Source organism: Gigantopelta aegis, chromosome 4, assembly GCF_016097555.1.
Source record: "Gigantopelta aegis isolate Gae_Host chromosome 4, Gae_host_genome, whole genome shotgun sequence".
Classification (NCBI taxonomy): Eukaryota; Metazoa; Mollusca; class Gastropoda; order Neomphalida; family Peltospiridae; genus Gigantopelta; species Gigantopelta aegis.
In genome coordinates this window covers 11,169,621-11,191,318 of record NC_054702.1, presented here as the reverse complement: position 1 = coordinate 11,191,318, position 21,698 = coordinate 11,169,621, and the positions used below count along the sequence as shown (strand labels likewise).

The window sequence follows — 21,698 nt, the reverse complement described above, 5'->3', positions numbered from 1 at the left end:
ATATCAATGAAGTTTACACAATAATGTAAGATTAAACAAAATAAATTGAGTTATGTATTTTTATGGTATGCATATAAATTTAATTATAAGATTAGACCACAATTATTTTTTGGCTCATGCAAGTATGAACCAAAAAGACGATGTGCACACTTTTGTATGACCCGCTACGCCATATCATATCATGATCACCTTGTCGCCTCAGGCGAGTGAAAACAACATTGAGCAAGTCAAAACATTATCATGACCAAAATTTTGCAAATATTCGTTACAGCGTATTATTTCGGAATGTTTGCACGTGCATCCAATTATAGGCCTATTCTGAATTGCCCAAGTAGCATACCCATTGCGTCCAAATGTTTACAATGTTTGAACATGTGGTGTTGTAATTATTTGTATGACAATAATCTGATTTAAACAAAAATAAAAATAAAAATAAAACAAAAATAAATAAAAAATAAAAAAATAATTGTAAAAATGTGATACCGTATAACCGGAAATTTTCGTGGTTTGGGGTATAAAAACATTTCAAGGTTTCTTATTTTCGTCATTTGCCAAATCTAAATTGAAAGTGATTTTATTTTCAAGTTTTAGCAAGTCTAGTTGCGAGAATACTTGCTGTTGTTGATTAAAGTTTCACCTCGGCTGCCAGTTGTTCGATACCACCTATGTGTAAAGTTAAACAATAGAACAGTCACCTGTAGCCTAATTGGCCACTGTGATACCCGGTATGCTATTCGCCAGACAACTGATCACAGTTTTGATTTTGTGTAAAGCCAATTATGACGTATGTGTGAACAAACCACTTAAGGATGCCCTAAAGTCTGAGTTCACCACATGGTATTCAAAGCAGGTTTCCCTGGCTATGAAAGACAGCGAAGTTGTAACAGACATCAAGTTCGAAATGCGTACTTCGGCGATAAAACCAATTCATGCAAGGTGGATTATGAAAGTTATGGCAGAATTAAAAATACACCAGGAAATGTTGAAATCTGCATTTATCCACCCCAGAATCACTGATGCAGTGCGGGCGGACATTGACAAAAACAATATACGAAATTTAAAAATATTTCATTATATTCTACAAACAGTGAGATTCACGCAATAACATTTTAAAAATTCTAACTTGTTGTTTTGACTATACTATTCTCTTGTCGTATCCGGTGGACTGCGCATGACAGGAAATAAAATGTTCCGGTAAATTGTCAGTGTGTTATGGTTTTCATAACAAATATTTTCGATAGAATTTGTTGATTTTTTCAAGGATTTATATTTTCGATGCTGACTACTTACCCTCGAAACCCACGAAAATAAAAATCCTCGAAAATTTCCGGTTATATGGTAACACAGGTTTAAAAAAAAATTATTGTGCAGTTAGCACAGTATTGGGGAGCCTGTTTCGGTGTGATGAGTTCACAACAGTACGTATATTTGGCAATTTAATGCAGATTTCCGTCATCATTGCAATTTGCATGAGGAAAGTAAATATGCATCTGTCACTAACAATTGCCATATTTTAACATCAAAAGCAAATTCTTCCATGTAACATTTTGTTTTCAAACTTCCAACCTGTTTTCCTAATTTTTATATATTTTACAGTGAAAACTTGATTTTCTAAAACAAAATTCATATTTATTGGGAAAACAAGCATTTTGAGAATACAACATACTTTTAAAGCAATACATGTCCTCTATCAGGCCCAACAAATGTTTATAGAAATCTAATATATATATATATATATATATATATGATTTGTCACAAATATTTTATAATATAGAAAATATGAACATGTGTATGTTAATTGGTATTTGTCACGGCTCTGCCGAGACAAATACCAATTAACTAGACAAGGGTGATATTTTACATATTAAAAAACATGAGTAGCAAATTCTATTTATCCTATAACAGTTCTAAAATAACATTTTAATAAAAAAAATTAGTAAATCACAGTATAAAGTCACCTGTATCGGTAATATGACATCATCAAGATTAATTAGCAAAAACTAGTTTGACTTCACACATTTTAATTAAATTTTATGAAAGCATTACGCTCAGGAATACAGGTCTTTTTTGGCTTGTAAACAAATGGTTCATTCACAGCAACACATTATTACCTAGAGACCTTTCAAATTTGCAAATACCTTTAAATTTGCATACCATTAACTGGGTTAATACATGAAATTATCACATCGGTTTATGACATGGATATCATGAATAAGTTATAGGATAAATTAATATAACATTTCGGAGGTGATATTACCCATTCAGAAATGTTATTATTGTATCACAGTGAAGTTATATAGAGCACAACCAGTCAAAAATGGGCAAATGAAACAAAAACTTACTCTTTAGCTCTAGGAGTGGGATTTAGCTCAGTCGGTGGAGTGCTTGCTCTGACCTGTGCACCATAACTGGTCAAAGGTAGTGGTATATGTGTTCCTGTCTGTGGGAATGCACATATAAAAGATCCCTTGCTGCATTAGGACAAATTTTACCGGTTTTCCTCTGATGACTATAAGAGTCAGAATTAACAAATGTTTGACATCCAATAGCCGATGATTAATTAATCAATGTGCTCTAGTGTTGTCATTAAACAAAGCAAACTTTAACTTTAGCTCTATTTGATAAAGCTATACCAAACATTTCAGGTCACTATATATTGAAGCATTACAAAGAAAAGTCATGAAAACTGTGAAGTGATGGTTATAATAATTCCAAAGTTCAAGGCCAATAACTGTTAAAAATTATTAAAACCCCATGAAAGTTAAATGTGATCTGTCACTCTATGTTATAAAAGTACATGCAAATGCACAATTTTTAATGAATATCTTGATGTATGTTGCAAACAAAAAGTCAGGAAAACTGTGACAGTTGTAACATCATCTAGGTTTAAAGGCCATATATATAACTGCCAAAAAGGGGTAAATTCCCATAAAACTCAAACTTGATTTGTAACTTGATCTATATGATAAAGCTAGATGCAAAATTTCAGATCAATATTTTGACACATATTGCAAAGAAAAGTAAAAATCCCAAACATGTGGGACGTTTGTAATATCTAATATATACTACTCAAAAGAATTTAAGGGTCAAAAATTTATAACCAAATAAGTTTCAGAGTGTATTAGATTGATGATGTAAACTACACCAAAAATTTAATTTATTGTTCCATATTTACAAAAAACCACAAATAAACGTCACTGTATACAAGAAAGTCACATGACATGCTGTCAAAGTTGAAGGTTGTCAAACATGGATTTTACACATTAGAACATTCGTTTAATAGTGTGTGAATCCACCCCTGGCGCGAATACACTCGACACATCGTTGACTCATGCTGTTGATCAGACGTCTGAAGAACTCTTGGGGAATGGCCTGCCACTCTGCCATAAGAAGTTAACCCAGATCATGAAGGTTGGCCGGAGGGGCATGGTTATCCTGAACTCTCCTGCCTAATTCGTCCCAGGCGTGCTCTATTGGGGCCAAGTCACGCGAATATGCTGGCCAATCCATCCTGGCGATACCTTGTTGTCTGAGAAAGTCCGTTACCACCCTGGCGCGGTGGGGTCTGGCATTGTCATCCTGCAGAACTGCCCCGCCGCCAATCTGCTGAAGGCCTGGGAGAACCAACGGCCGGATAATCTCATTCAGATAGCGGATTCCATTCAGATTGCCATCCACCACATAAAGGGGGGTCCTGTGGTGGATAGAGATGCCGCCCCACACCATGACACTGCCACCACCGAACCGGTGACGTTGTCTAACGTTAACGTCAGCGAAGCGCTCCCCAGGACGTCTGTAGACACGAACCCGACCGTCGTTGAACTGGAGACTAAAGCTGGACTCATCAGTGTACATCACTCAACCCCACTGAACACGTTGCCACCGCAGATGAAGCGTGCACAAGTGACGTCTGGCCGTTCTGTGACGTGGTAGGAGTGGTGGTCGAACAGCCTGGCGACGGCAGCGTAGATTATTGGCTCTCAGATGATTGCGTATGGTTTGATCAGACACTCGAGTTCCAGTCGCAGTCCGCAGATTGTCACGTAATCGGCGTGCAGTGGTTGTGCGTTGACGTAGAGCCATATTGGTGATGTAGCGGTCCTCTCTATTTGTAGTGCTTCGGGGTCTTCCCGAACGTGGACGATTTCGAACAGAATTCGTTGCTTGGTACCGTTGCCACAGTCGGCCAACGACACTCTGACTGACACCAAGTCTCAGAGCAACATTTCTTTGCGTATTGCCATCCTGAAGCCAAGCAATAGCCCTTCCTCGATCTTTGATAGTCAGTTGAAGTCGTACCATTGTCGAATTTGGAGTGTGCACCGTACACGAACGCAAACTCCAATTATACAGAAATTCAGCATTGGGAACATGGAATACACGTGCAAAGCGTGTAAATGAAGCGCTTTGTGAAAAAGCAAGTTATGGGCACTTAGCAGACCTTTCGCTTTCGCCCTCATTTACGTGCAAATGTAAGCATGTTTTCGCCATTAGAACTAGTCGACAGTGTCAATGACAGTGGATTTTAATTCATTTATGGGTTGCTTAGACCCACTTTCGTCAAAATGGAACAATACCATGCGTGACATTATGGTCTAGCTAATATAATTGACATTCAGAAAATAATGTCGAAAATATCGTCTGACCCTTAAATTCTTTTGAGTAGTATATATCACACATGACTTGTTGACATAAAAACCATATTAAAAAAAACCCCATGAAATATCCTCTATATCTTAATTGCATTTCACAATGTTATCGAGGGTCATATATAATATTGTTTCATTGTATACAGACACGGGGAAGAGCATAACAATGTAGCAAAGTGTCAAATGTTTGTTTTTAAACTTGTTTTGGCATCAGTAGGCCATATATGCATCAAATAACTAACATGGGTCATTTTCAGAAATTCATGGTCACGGGTGAGCTACATGTATAGAGCCAATTTGAAGAAAGGGAGGCAAGTAGTAATCGTGAAACTGATAAGCTTATAAATAATAACACTTCTGTTGATAAATAATGTCTTATTTTGCATTTACCATAAAGACTAAGTGCCAGAATAAGTTTTATTTAAAATCTTATTTATTTTTAAATGTTAAAACTGAAACAATAAACACAAAATAATGAACAAATTAACATACACTTAATTGTACTGTTCCACTTAAAATTAAAGTCATTGTTGATTTTGTTCTTACTCATAGCTAGCCTAGTTTTTTCATGTTTATTGGAGATGCAATACCAATGCGTATTGCATGGAGGCCTAGCACATTTTAGAGGAAATATGGTATGTGATATTTAATTACTTACATGAACTCTTTGTTGCTAAAAATTATATATTTATCCTATAATATCTTACATTTTCAGTGCAATCAAAGTATGTGATATTTTTCAGATCACATACTTTAAGAATTTGATAACTTTGCAAATTAGATGTAAATTAGTCGAGGTCTCGGCACTAGGTTTATTGACATTTAAGCAAATGTACTTGGGTGACACTCCATGATTGACGTATGCATTCATAGTCATCAAATAAAAACATTTCAATGGCAATTTGACACTGAAAGCTGTCCAGCATTCAGAAAACAAAAAACGTTAGGCATAACTTTATTTTGATGGAAGGACATCCAAAATGACGTCATTCGAATTTGATGTCATTTCCATTCAAAAATATACCACATCACATATTCTTACGTCATTTGAATATCTAGTAATGGCGGACTGGAATTAAAGTTGGGTGCACAGTTTACCAAAACACGTATTAAGCTTGAGCTTACATGATAAAGAGATTATTACCCTCGTGTATTTCGGTATCGTCAATATCATATATTAGGAATAAAAATAATGTATTATGCTTGTCAGAGCCTCGCATAATACAATTTTTATTCCTAATATATGATATTGACGATACCGAAAAACACTCTGGTAATAACCTCTATATATCCCTGTCACTGGAAATATTATTTTAAATATTTTGGGTTAGTTTAAGTGATTTTAATTATAAGTATGATAGTCAGGAGATACTGATTTAAATTTGGAATGAAATAAGGGAGCTTCCTTGAGATAAAATATAATACCTGCTATTGCCCAGCATGGGTAGCAGTATACCTACCGTGTGGTTCTTCGACAGTTTGGATCATTTTGACTGGACTGGGTATTCTGAAAAAAATAAAAAATAAAAATAATAAATAAATAAAATAATGAAACCATTCTTTGCAGGAAGATAATTGTTTGGGTTTTTTCAATTTATTTGTTTAATTCTAAATATTGGCTCATTCCCAATGGCGGCAGAGGAGGGAGAATTGAAAATTAAAGGTATCATATTCTGATGTCACAGGACACCATTTAACTTATGAGTTGTATAAAACATATTTAATGAATATTTAATACATTTTAAAACAAACTGTAAGATAAATGGTATTTAAAAACAGACAAATGTAATATTCTATTTCTTACATACCCTAAAAAAAAAAAGAGGTTTAAAATAAATTTTAAAGTTTTTGCCAACTAAAACTTATTTACGTCACTTATGTGATAGTTAACTTATCAGTCACACAGTAATCAGTTTCAGGTTAACTTTCACATCACAGAACAAGCAATAAACCTATTTCACATGACATCTGCATGTGTGAGAAGAGTAACATCCCTTGCCGAATTAGACTAGATCTACACGATTTAGCATTTTGAGAGGCGTGACCAGCAGTTGTCATGAGTAGCTTCATAGCAGATGTGAAACTGGCGACTAACAGGCTGTGAAAGACTAAAATTTACAGCAGAATGTTTTAAATCAAAAACAAGTGCAACAACTTGGACAAAGTCTCTGCAACTCGTACTCAAGGCCTGTGAAACTGACAAATTACAAAACCATATTTTATATCGGATGGTGTAATGACTGCAAAAAATGGTCTACTAAAGTTTACATCGGAATGGTTTAAGACCAAAAGTAGTGACAATATCTCTGGAACCTCCTTTTGAGTTCTTAATTTAACAACGCAAAATTAAAACATGCATAAAATAAAATGAACTGATTTTATTTATTTTTATTGATTGATATATTGATTGATTTATTATTTATTAATTAATTTTATTTTATTTTTTCCTTTCACCATTTTAATTATTTTGGCTTATTCCTTGGTCTTTTTACTTTTGTTGATTGTCCATTGTGCATAATAAACCCTCATGAGTTTATATTAAAGGAACCATCCTGAGTTTGTAGCCATATTATCAAGTTGTGGGCAAGTCTAATCTCTAAAAAATAAAACTTACATGTTTCTTAGGCTACATATTCTTGTTTCGAATATAAATATCTGTATATGCAATGCATTTTTGGCCACTCTTAGGTTGGTAGCAACCGAGAGGTTGGGGGGGGGGGGGGGGGGGGGGGGGGGGGTGGGGGGGGGGACAGAGAAGCTGTACACCCTATATGTACTTTTTTTTTTTAACTATTCCATTCCAAATGCCAAATTAAATTTTAAATAAATAAAGGGTTTAAAGAAATCCCGACAAGAATCCAGAATGTTTTTATCGGTATAATGCTTTCTATTTAAATCATTTTAAGGTAAGATAAATATCTGCATACAAACACACACTAATATTATTTCAGCCCATATCTGATATTTATTGTTTACGAAGCTAAAACAATGGTTTTTTAGACATTAAGAACAAAAACTTTTTTATTTCGTGGTACACAATAATTCACAAACATTTTCGGGCTCCCTACTGATAAAATAATTAATAATTGGACGATGATATAATCCCCATCAGCGCTACAGTATAAACATTTTCTATAACCTTCAATGTGTTATGTTGCATAATTTTATGTAAGTTCCTTGAGTTGCTACGAAATCATGCATGTGCAATTGGAATGTGAAAGAGGTCTATTTCAGTTGTCCTTATTTTATTGGATGGTATGGTTGTGGTGACTGGGTCATTGCTGTGAAACAACCAGTCATGAGTCTCTGAAGTAATATTCAACGTATGGATCTACAACAGGTTATCTCTTACATGGGTGTGTAAGAAAATAATCTTCAGTTTAGAATCACTCAAGACACTATAGGCCATAGGTTGCTGCAAGTGATATGTCATGTACATTTGAATATGCTCCCTGTATAACAGACCGAATTAAATCCCAGTTAAGTGCCCTCCTTTCTAGAAAATGTTAACAATCCATGCTTAACACATAAAATATATACCTGCGCACAGTTAAGCACTACCCATTTTTTCACAGACACATACACGCCATATTGTACTTCGAGAATACCAATAATATTTTTAAAAATTTAAATGTATATTTGACTGCAATAGATAATATTGAAAGAAACAAAATGCTTGAGATGATGCCATGGTGATACTGAAGTATTTTATTAACACTTGAACAACTGACATGAAACTTAGCATTTGCCATATGATTTACAACTATTGCTCCACAGCTGATACAAATGACCTGATAGTTGGTAACATCTCATCACGGTTTCTAGTAGGTCACTGATCAATATCGAGTATATAGCCACATTGTGCCTGGATGATAGACTGGACACGCCTCCTCATGCTGGACACCAATCGACAAATCATTAAATTCCTTGTGAAATGCCTGAGTCAATTCCTGTAAATTCTGCATAGCAGGATCCCTCTCCCTCACCATGCATCCAAAAAAATCCCAGATATGCTCTATATAGGGTTCAGGTCAGGACTCCTTGCAGGCCATGGTAGAGTTTCAGTTGCATGCCATTGCAGATAGTCGAGTACTACTATGGCAAGATGAGGTCACGCATTGTCATCCATGAAGACAGGGGGGCTTGCAAGTGCATGATTATCAAAATGAGGAGCGACAACTCTATCTCGTATCTTTGCCCATTAGTGTACAGTCACCAAATCCAAATTACAGTCAAATGAGATGCACCTCCAGACCATAAATGAACTTCCACCAAAGAGAACTGCTTCCAGAATATTCTGCTGGTTAGAAATTTGCAGAAGATTATGATATTATATATAATACAATGAAAACTGTTTGTATGTGTATTGAGCCAGAAACTCTGAAGTTGATCAATGTGCCTTCGATATATTTGTGTGGTGATGTACTGAAATTTGTTGACAACTATAAATATCTAGGTCATATCATATGCAAAAACATGAAAGACGATAAAGACATTAAACGACAGTATAGAGCCCTTTGTGTACGTGCAAACATGTTGTTGCGGCGATTTGCAAAATGTTCAGAATCTGTTAAAACACAATTATTTGTGAGTTATTGTAGTAATTTGTACGCGGGTGCATTATGGGTGAAATTTAAGCAGGATACCATGAAAGATCTTAACATATGTTATAATAATGCATACCGATGGATGATCGGACAACGACGACCATACAGTGCCAGCAAGATGTTTGTCAGTCATCGAGTAAAAAGCTTTGGCGCTTTACTTCGCTCAACAGCATATTCGCTGAAGAGCAGAATCGAAACAACTTCAAACGACCTACTTGCCCACCTGCGGTGTACAACTGTGTACGTCAAATCTGTATGTGTAAATCGCTGGCACAAGCTGCTGTATATTATGTAATCAGTTTTGTATGTGATGTTTATATATGTTCTATGGATCTCTGATCTGAAATAAAAATCTATTATTATTATTATATAGGCCATGCCTCTAGATACTTGAGTTTGACCATCTGTTGTGTGGAGCAGGAACCGACTTTCATATGACTAGTGTACCATTCTCCTTGTCCTTAGGTTCCAGTGGGCTACTGCACCGCACCACCTCAGATGCTCCTGTTTGTGATGTTGAGTGAGTAACAGACATCTGATTGGTCTCCGAGCTCTCATCCCAGCAGCATGCAGCCTCCTCCAGACAGTGGACATGGACACCCTGTTGTGTGTTCCCCATCGGGTTCTTAACACTCTGCTGTTGGTCAATGGGGATCGTCTTGCAAGGCGTACTAAGACCCGATCTTCCTCAGTCGTCCAGATCTTGGCTTATATCCTTGACATCATGATTGTGGACATGTTTTTGAATCAAACAACTGATGACAGTATGGTTAATGTACAATTCTCTGCAAATCTCTCTGCGAGACATACCCTGTGTTCTCGCTACTCCATTTAAGCGGGGTGGTCCTTCCCTCTACTGCATTTTGCTGCCATCTTTTCACGTTTGCCACCCTCCTTTAGTTTTCTGCGCCTCTCTTTATTTCACAGCACCTATCTCTGCTATTTCCAAATGCACACTTCTTTCCACACCAAAAACAAATTGATCAATCTGCACACTGGACATCAAAGGAAACAAGCCGTGTTTTGTGTACAAAAAAGCAACTGACAAAAAACGTCAGTAGTTACGATAGTTACTGTAACCTAATTTAACAGTATTTTTAACAGCCTCTATTTTGTCCCATACCTGTATCTATTGGTATGTTTAATACAAACAATAAAAGTTATATTTCATTTGAGCTATGAAAACATTTTATTTTTTTGGATTCGGCAATCTCCGACTGAAAAACCACTTCTTTGATGCCAAATTTGTCATGTGATCAGAACGGTCATTCTATCTTTTGTTTCCACTAACTATCATCTGATATTTTGTCCTCAATTGCAGATTTAATTGGTTGTAACTGATGATTTTCACTTTCTGTCATTTCTGTCATTCTATTTATTCAGCAATTCTTTATAACTTTTCATTTTTGGGGGGATATCACAGCTTATAAAAACAATGGAAGTGATAGTGTTCATCATTAAAATCATTTATCCTGGGTGCCAAATAATATATACACCGCCTTTACAAAAATGAAACTGCTTTTTATCAGATGGCGATATCAAAGTGATCGATTCATTCAATGATGATGGAAATAAAATGAACAGAATTTTTTATTCCACATTAATGATCAGACCGACATCTTCTTTGGTTGAATTAAAAGATGAGTCGGCTTGTATTTCATATCAATCTTTTTGTACCAAATACTGAGAGGCAAAATAAGGAGTATGTCTTTCCACAAAGTTGACCATGCAACACACAACGATATATGGTAACCAAGCTATCCCTTTTTATTGCTTTTTTTTTTTTTTTTTTTTTTTGAAGGACACTGCATACCATGCATGCCAATAATCTGCCATTCTGTGACTTCAGGCAACCTTCATCTTGCCATAGTGTTCACACACAAAGAGAACAGTGGAGATAGTCTAAATCGGTATGTATAAACCTCAAACTACACTTTTGCACATGTCGCCCCCTGCATCTGTTCATTGCATGGACCTCACCTGAAATATATATACTGGTATGCACATGCTTTTCGCACATGCAATACCACCAGGTATCATAAAGACAAGAAGTATGGCAATTGTTTTTATTCACTATTGATCTGGGTGGTGCTTAACTTTTGCACAGGTGTATACAATATATAATTTCCACAAATTCAATGTCTGATATACAACAAAGGGATGATTTATGCGAAAATTAAAATGGAAATCTATAACGACAAAAAGTACTCTAATTTGACCCACTAATTAACTCACTGGGCAATTTTTATCGAAATGAGATATCTCAAATACTGTACACAGTTAGGTGTGCCCCAAATGCACCAACACAAACCAAACAGTGATGTGTTGGGCCACAATATTTCATTGTAGGGTAGCGTAACATACTGACTTATGATTTGGTCCCTTTGTGGTAAAAAAGCAGCAGAAATAGATATTTCTGTATATATTTTACAATCCTATAGTTTTTTATTTTTTGGATCAAATTACAATGTTCAAAAACATTTTGTTTATTACGTTATTCCCATTATGTTGTCAACTAGGTACATTCATACTATATATTAGTTATTACTTTAGACATTTATAGAAAGAAAAATTATATTTATGCATAAGATTAATAGTACTAGTATTATAAAGCAAAATGAATTTGCCTGTGCTTGCATAAAGGAAAGAATGTCGGAAATGGTGCAACCTTTTTAAGGATGTTTATTACGTTATTGGGTTTTCAGCGATTTCCCCAATATATTGGGCCCTATCGATCACTTTGTTGCCTGACATCATCTTTACATGTAAATAAGGAAGACACCAAAACCTACAAAAATAATAAACTCGGTCTTGACACCGGATAAGTTTCAATGACATTTCAGCAACGGATCCAAAGGGTGGGGATGACAATTTTTTGAAAAAAAACATGAATTGAAGACAACCAAAAATATTTTTTTAATGAAAATTGCACATTGAATTTAAAATGTATGAATTTGGAAAAGTAATAAAAATATTTAATATACTGCTTACATGTATCATAACAACATTATCAAATGTAAACAAATTATCAAATTATAAACCTTCACTTCACTTGACTAAAACTTACTTGTGTCACATTCGGTTTCCTTTTCTGCCTGGTTTCATTTGTTTTCTTTTCATTACCAGATTTGTTCACATTTGTAGGAGTCTTATTTCCATTTTCAGTTTGTGCAGAATTTTTTTTGCTGGCATCATCTAATCCACGCTGAGAATTATTTTCGTTCAGAGCAATTTGACCAGCATTACCAAATACTTGTTCATACTGTGGCTTATCAGTGTCACAAGTGTTGTTATCACTGGTATTATCATCGTTGTTACTCGAGTCAAGGGGATGAGAAGTATCATTTTCAGCTGATGAACTATGATCAGAATTATTCTGTTGCTGATTTTTAGGAGTACCAGTAGACACATCTGAATTGGCCTTTGATTTTCTATCCCATTCATTTTGATCTTCAAGGTAAAAGAAAACGTTATATACTGGTACATGAAAATAAAATAAAAACAACATTTTCATGTAAATACATGTCCACAAACTTAATGAATCAAAATCTACATGTATATAATTCAAGATTTCACGAGTTAATTTAGCTCCAGTTATGGTTCCAGCTTCACTTTCTTAATTCATGTCCAAGCAAATTAACAACTACAATACAACAAACAAACTATATTGTAACATGTCTACTATACATTGACTTCACTGAGATTTTCTAGGACAAAATGCACACAATTTTTCACCATCTGCCATTTTGCTTTTTGATGGAATATTCTTCAAGAGGGATAACTTAGCACACTCGATATAGGTCACATTCTAGTACATGTATGTGAAATCTGTGTCATTTTAATGGGGTTTTTTTCACATAACATATTAATGTGTCTGGACTTAAATGCAAGAGAGTAATTTATCATAATTATTAACAATGTGGTTTGGCTTTAATACAGTCTGAAACTAGATTACATGTATGTTTAAATAAATGTACATGTAGTATAAATATGTTTATTACATAATGATCTTAGCTAGCAGCTCCCTTAAATTTTAATTTTGGCCTCAATCTGAATGTAAGTCATAATTGATGCCTTCTGATATTTACCCAGTGAATACACAGAAGTGATAATCAATCTATATTGTTAATATTTATGTTACTGCAACTGTTCATAGCCAATGAGAATATGGTATTTGTCCTAATTAGCATTAACAAGTGGTCTTAATCAAAGCATGCATCAAGTGTCGTTTCAGAAATAGACATTAGTTTTATAATTCAGATCAAAGGTTGTAACTATTAAAATTACTTTGGCATTCCAGGGTTCATGCATTGTGCCATTTCAACCACAGGAATGAGTGATGATAAATGTACATAAGTGTCATCAGTTAGAATATATTATGCGGGGAATTGTAAGCATACACTTATTCTGATTATGATTTTTTTTTTTAAACCCAGGAATGTAAGTCTTGTTTATGTAATAAAACAAATACTGACCATATTTCAGTCAATATCAGGTTTTATTACATACCCATTTTATATTGTTATGATAATAAAGACCATTCTGATACTGCAATTAAATAAATATTTTATTGAACAATGCGTTGACGTGTTCACTTGAATGACATCTGTCTCTAGCCAGGACGTACAGCATTCTGTTAATTCCACAAGATTCAACTAACTTTCTAGATTAAGTAAGTGATATTATTTAATAAAACTTTTACTCATAATATACAAAGGTTGTATGTAATAAATACAGAAATTAGCGCAACATGGTCTTGTGGTATAATATTCTTGCGCACGATAAATTTGTGCAATAAACAACATTGCAAAACTGGCATGTAGTTCTGTATATTTATGAACCAAGAAATTAATATTGCCCTCACTAGTTGTCAATAGTTATGGTGTTATATAATATATATATATATATATATATATATACACATGATAGGCACCTATATATGGCCTATATGTATTTTTTTTAAAGAAGAAGGAACATAATTCAAATAAACAAAATATTATTTGTAAAGTCAAAAATCATATATTCTTTTCATTTTAAGACAAACTACAATTAAGACCAACTGGTAAAGTAAAAGGGATTATATTTTGACTAAAAATGTAAAACATACAATTTATTCAGATTTTATCAAAAACACAGAAAAAGAAGGGGGCTAAGTTTACTAATAAATAGATCAAGCATTATAATTAGCAAAATTACCAACAAACATATAATTACAAGGAATGAATGAATGAATACAAGTATTTTACACCACCCATCGGCTATTGGGTGACAAACGTATATAAGACGATGGATAAACGTCAATACAAATTTTTTTAAATTATCAATAAAACAGTGTAAACAGCTGTGTAAGAGTCACATTCAAGAAAGACACAAACCTTCACCAGATATACAGGCAGTATCGGCAGCACTACTTGTTTCCATTGGCAGGTTTGATGATTTCTCAGTGGTGTCTGTTCTTGTATCATGATCTGGCTGAAGTTCCTTGGAATCATCTGCCTTATCGCTCAAGGTGTTGTGAGAATCAATGCCTTTAAACCAGGACTGATCTACATCAACTCCACAACTCATGCAGAAAACATCATCAACATTCAATTTATTTCCACAAGGTTGATCTTTTCCTGGACAGTTAATAGTTAGCTGAGCCTCTAGAATAGGCTCAAATTGGGTACTACGGCAACGAGGGCAGAATACAGCTTGGGCTAACACCTTTTTCCGACAAGATAAACAGGCTTTCATACTGGTATCCATTTCTAAAATATAAAATTAAAGTTTTTACAAGGCTACATTTACACATTATGCATATACAGAGATCTAACACTAATTTGCATCTATACACATTACTCACTAATTTCAGTTTAGTTTTAAAAATAAAAGTGTTTTGGAAATAACAAAAATATACTATATTTGAGCAACATCATTTAAATCCAAGACAGCTGCCACTATAGCAATAATAATTTATAGAATTTTACTTCAAATATTTGTGATAAACTTTTATGGATCAAGGAATTCATTTAAGAATTAACCGCAATTATTGTTTGGTTCATGCAAATATGAACCGACAAAAAACAATGTACACACAGATTAGAAAAGCCTATTAAGACTTGAGAATGTAGATGATGATATAGATAAAAGTTACCAGAAAGGCTACATACAGATACCACAAATGTTGATAGAGAAAAAATTAAGATCTAGATCATCATTCTGTTCTTTTCAGTTTCAAATAGATCACGATGAGACAAGACGTGTGTCCATGCTCTCTCGAGTTACCCCCCCACCTGGGGGGACTGATGGTCTCGTATGGAGCTCTGCTCGAATACCGGATTACGTACACTGGGTCACGGGCAACCGTGACCTTGGTATACGGAGACCCGGTACCACCGAAGAAAGGAAGGTGGAGGAAGAGGAGACGTGCGCCAGGGAAGGCTCAGGGGGAGACACCCACCGCCGCCCCCCCTAAGAAGACTGGATTGGAAGAGGCACCAGCCCCGGACATCCCGACTTCTAGGATGGACCAAGATGGTCCAACTCCACAGGCCACTACTTCAGCGCTTCCGGTTGTGCTGCCGATTATACAGGCGGCACCCGTTGAGGCGCAGGCCCGAAAAACGGCTGTAGTGAAACGGAAGGCAACCACTCCCCCGAGTGGCCAACCGGACAAACCAAGCCAACCGTTGCAACCGCCGAAACCCGACGACCCAACAACCAACCAGTGGACACTACAGGCCGGCAAGCTTCATCAGCGGTATGCTAACCTTGTGTGGATGAACGTGGAGGATGTCACCAAACTCTACATCAAACCCAGATCAACAGCCTGGGTCAAGCTACCAAGGAGCCAACAAGGAGAGTTTGCCATCACTAAAACCCTACTGCGTGACGTGTATTGTCACCATACACCAAGCCGGAATCTACCACCAGGGAATGCTGTTGAAAGAAATGGACAACCCGACGATTCATCGTATCGTTAAGACGATATCGGGGGACAACTACCGTCCATTGGTCAGACAACTAGCAGTCGACCCATACCGGCACTTCTTCACGGATATTGACTCCTCCAACTTCATCAACTCACCCTAGACGCCAACCTTTGCTAGGACAGGTAACAACCTCCTTTTTGGGCTAGTTGGACTTTAAACACTTTCGATTGAGTTCAAAATTCTTATGTTTAATTTTTTTATATATAGTCTGACGCATTTTACTTTGGCGCCTGATCAATTGCTCAAAATCACCCTAAAAACCTTTCAGCTGAGCAGTCTTAACTACTTTGGGTTAAATTCTAGAGTCCAGACATGTTTTTGGATGCAGTTACTCTTTGTAGACTTAGGTATTTGCCAGGCCTCACCGAGGAATCGAAATTCAGCCAATCAGAACACGGCTCCCACTCGGTGTTACTTCAAGTTTGCGAAGTGTCTGCTATTTGGTCCGCGCTTGCGTTGACTTCACTAAATGGCTTTTTTCCAAAATCTGCCCACTTCAAACTTACCCCCCCCCCCCCCCCCCCCCCGCTCCGGAGTTAGTCACTGGCGAAGTCAGAGGCTAAATCCGTAGTGGGCGTGCCTGAACCTCTGTGGATAGGGGCACGTTAATATAATTCCAGTTCCAGTTCTAGATCATTTCCACTAATGGAGTTATGCTAGTACCCTATGAAATCATACAACTGATTATTGCAGATATTTAACCACATTTTCCCGACTGAGTTACGTGGGTGTTCAAGGTGATAAAATATATGCGTCTGCACTGTTAATAGGCCTCCTATCATAGGATGTTGTATATTCAAAATCTAATACTTTTCAATGCATGGGTAGCAACCTTTTTGTTGATATTGGTATGTTATGAATATATGGCTACTAGTTTGGTGATATTATACTGGTAGGTATAACCCGATACATATACTAGTAATTGCAATGTTAAGGTGACAAATATTGAAAAAAACACCCAAAAAACTTTGTTTTGTTTTATGACACCAGTAGAGCACATTGATTTTTTAATCATCAACTATTGGATGTCAAACATATGGTCATTTTGACAGGTATAGAGAGGAATTCTGCTACATTTGTCCAAGGGATCTTTTATATGCACCATCCCACAGACAGGATAGCACATACCACGGCCTTTGATATACCAGTCATGGTACACTGGCTGGAATGAGAAATAGTCCAACAGGCCCATAGATGATGATCAATCCTAGATCCACCGTGCACCAGGCGTACGCTTTTCCACTGGGTTATGTCCCGCCCTGACAAATATTGATGCTGGATTAATTATATTTTTGTTATGACAAATTATTATGGTCAACAAAATGAAGTGATGAAGTATATGGACAGAAATGCTGACATTTTAATTTTTGAAAAGATAAATTTTGAAAAATGTCCTTCTCAGAAATGATTCCAAATCGCTCAAATTTCATGGTCCCAAATTTTCTAAATTCGAAAATGCAGCCCTCTAAATCATGTGTGTCTACTACAAAAAAGCTTTTTAAGAGTTACAACCTGCAGCAAAATGGGATGGAGGGCAAAAGAGACTAATAAAGTATGACTTTTGCTTATTTTCAGATCAAATTTCAATAAAATATTGATAAAAACCAAAACTCAATTTTTTTTGTCCCAAACCAAAACTGAAACCGAATTTCCACATCACTACACATAAATCACTTATTGCATCCTTACTGTGACCCATCTTCCATATAAAATAGATACCAAATACTTGTATGACTGCTATACCACCTACACGTGTATGTAAAGATACAATGTTTTGTGAATTTGGCACCTTTTTGTTTTAAATTTTCTCTCTTTTCTTACATTTGTATATTTTCCCTGAAATAGAAATTCCCCTGCTAAAACCACCAACACAATTACAGGTCATTTTTTTAAAGAGACAGATGTTTGTACGATTATCTCATATCTGCTATCTGCTATTTACAAGTAGCTTGTGATTCTGTTATATACATGTATTTTAATTTAATAATGCTCTAAAATCCATCTCAGAGGTCTTAACTTTCCACACACCCTCAACTCAACCTGTGCTTTCTTTTTTCTAGCAGGAAATATTTTTACTTTGCAGGACATACTAACAGTGTTTGAAATAAGCACTTGTCCGTTTGTCCCGACAAGTGAAAATCTAGTTGGACAAGCAAAATGTACATTGGTGGTTGTCCAGTGGACAAGTGAAAATATTGGGGGATAAGTAGATTTTAGATGTATTTGTCCAGTGGACAAGTTAAAAATTCTGCTTATTTCTATCATTGTAAAATACTAAACTTTAGCACAGTTTAAAGAACTGCGAGTGTATACATGTACATTTTTGTAAGTAACATTCATTTATGATGTCAAACACCCAGTGTCAGTCCCCTAGACTGAACCCTACATATGTTCAACCCATCGTAACAGATGATGACCAACCACCTGAGAGTTTAGACCCAGTCTGCCATACTTGATCTGGTCATCCTGTATTGAAGAAAAAATACTTGATTTTTACTTTCTGTTTAATGATTTTGAAAGTTTACTTAGAGAACTGTTATTATATAATTTGTTGATAGAAACACAACAGCAGGGCCCGAAACGGCCTGTGGCCAGGTTGCCAAATGCGACCAATGTTCTGTTTTGGCGACTTAAATATTAAAAAATAATGGCGTTAGTTGCCCAAATAATATTATCTTCTTTAGAGACATATGGTTAAGGACCACACAGATTTTTTTAGAGAAAACCCGCTGTCGCCACATAGGCTACTCTTTTACAACAGGCAGCAAGGGATCTTTTATTTGCGCTTCCCACAGGCAGGATAGCACAAACCATGGCCTTTGTTGAACCAGTTATGGATCACTGGTCGGTGCAAGTGGTTTACACCTACCCATTGAGCCTTGCCGAGCACTCACTCATGGTTTGGAGTCGGTATCTGGATTAAAAATCCCATGCCTCGACTGGAATCCGAACCCAGTACCTACCAGCCTGTAGACCGATGGCCTGTCACGACGCCACCGAGGCTGGTAAATTTGATTGAAGTCAACATCTTATAAAAACTATACCGGTACTCGATTCAAAGCTATGATAACATACACAACTAGTTATTATCTAATACACATAATATTTGCAACTTTATTTTAAAATACAATATCTTTGGAATGATCTACAGTTCATTAGAAACCCTTTGGTTCGATTATGGATTACCAATCCTTATGTTAGTCCAAACTGAAAAAATTGCATTGCTATCTGTTTGACTATATAATCAAATGGAAGCATAGAGGCAAATATGTAAGACCCACTGCATGTGTAACTATATAACACTCTGATTAAAGCTGCAAATCTCATGTATCTTTTTATTATTTTTACTACATAGAATATTTTTCTTCCCATGGATATGCCATTCCAGACAGCTGACCGTATACATTGACAATGGATACACATTTTAATTAAACAGTGTTTGTATTTTGCAGTAGAAAATGTTATACAAGATGTGAAGGTGGCATTGCAGCTTTAAACAGTCTGCTGAAATGTCATTTAATAATGGATAGTCTATTCTTTGTTTCAGGTCCAGTTACTTTTACTCTATGTTTACTCTGTGTTTTTCTTTAGTGTTATAGAATATATTAATTGTTCACCATTTGACGAAGGGTCTACCGATGACATGGCAGCTTGTATATTGATGCCGGTTGACAGAACTTCGCTTGAATTTACATCCTCGTGAAACTTCTTTGCTTTCGAGGCTGATGCTTCAACATTCTTGAAAACAACTTTTCTCTTAGACATAATCTTTAAATAAAAAGAAAATTGTTCCTAAAATAAATAAGTTGAAATGAGGAAATCTACAGTTGAAGTGGGTAGCAGTTGTATATAAATAAAAACATGTTTAAAACAAATATAATTTATATATACGTTTATGTGTACCTAGCTAGACCCTTTCTTAATGATGCTATGTTAAATTTATGTCAGCATCACGATGGTGATGGTTTGTTTCTGTTTTTATTTATCTATTTGATAAAAGGCCTGTATACAAATAAACAAGCATCCTGCCCTATAAAAACCCTGTGTAGCCAAAAAATCCATTTTCTTTCCATTTGCACATCTTGTTTCTGTTCACACGTCCCCTCTGATGTCACAAATCTGTAGTTCCAATTCTTGTTGCATGTAAAGTGGAACATTACGAGATGGGTCTATTTACAGTTAAAACTTTGATATTTTGATGACGAATTAAGGGACTGAACCAAACAGCTTTAGAAAACAGTGGATCGAAATAAACATAGCAGTTTTGAGTAAACATTGTGTCATGGATCCATATCTCTACCTACATGTAGATATACCCTGGACATATATATGACAGAGGTCAAATAATGATATTTGACTGTCTTAATTTAAGCATTTCTTGAATTTAAGAATCTGATTGAAATACATTTCCAATTGTTTATGTATTTTGTAATATCAAGAAATTCTTACTAGTTTAAGTGGGAATTTTCATGGTCTGAAATGTTCATGGTTTAAGGACTATAAACATTTCGATATTTCTCATATTCGTGGATTGGCAAGTCTGAAATGAGATTGTTTTTATTTTCGTGGTTTAGCATACTGAATATTCTACTCCATATATATAATCAACATTAAATGTTTCATGTCAACTTCCACGTGCCTGATATCACTGCATAGTGCTTAAAGTTAAACAACAGAGCACTCAATTGCAACCGAGTAGTATACGGTATGCTGTTAGCAAGATCACTAATCAGTCTTTGATTTATTATAAAGCCAATTAAAGGGACATTCCTGACTTTGCTGCATTGTCAAATGTTTCCGACTAATAAAATATTTCTACGATTAAACTTACATATTAAATATATTTTGCTGTTTATAATATCAGTGTCTGTATATTCAATGTGTTTTTGGTTGTCTTAAAATTTGTAAGAAGCCAAACTGGATTTTGTCTTCAAAGAATTTCGTACGTATGAAAAAACACTATTTTAGGAAATACAGTGAAATTTAACCTAGTAAAAATATTAGAACGATCAGAAACACGTTTAATATACAGTCACTAATATTTTATGCAGAAAAAAATAGTTGATATGTAATTACAATCGTTAAAAAGTCTCTGTTAATTGATAACATCTTAAAAGTTGCATCAAACTCAGGAATGTCCCTTTAAGATTTGTATGAGAAGTTCTCTAAGTCTCTCCATGTAATCTTTAATTGCATGCAGCTTGAAATGTTTCATTCATACTCGTATATTTTAAGCTGGCTCAATATACACATATGTATTTTTCACTGTACGGAATATAATAACTTGTCTTGCATACACTATTCCATTGTAGTTTCCTGTGATCTATACATAAAAATTAAATATTCCAATAAATTGTCAATTTATTATGGTGATCACAATGAATATTTTGCAAAGAATTTATATTTTCAAGCTTTTATATTTTTTAGGCTGCCCACTTACCCTCAAACCCCATGAAAATAAAAACCCA

General features: G+C 35.4%; 1 protein-coding gene across 1 annotated transcript in view; it reads right to left on the bottom strand.

The window, feature by feature from the left end:
• Positions 1-20,733, bottom strand: part of LOC121372380 — a 119,105-nt gene extending 98,372 nt beyond the window's left edge. The window contains exons 1-5 of the mRNA XM_041498684.1: positions 20,680-20,733; positions 19,848-19,998; positions 14,632-15,006; positions 12,324-12,706; positions 6,110-6,156 (exon numbers count right to left, since the gene is read on the bottom strand). Of these exons, the coding sequence (XP_041354618.1) occupies positions 6,110-6,156; positions 12,324-12,706; positions 14,632-15,006; positions 19,848-19,995 (953 nt within the window). The 5' untranslated portion in view covers positions 19,996-19,998; positions 20,680-20,733. The remainder of the gene's footprint in view (positions 1-6,109; positions 6,157-12,323; positions 12,707-14,631; positions 15,007-19,847; positions 19,999-20,679) is intronic.
• Positions 20,734-21,698: the final 965 nt, after the last annotated feature.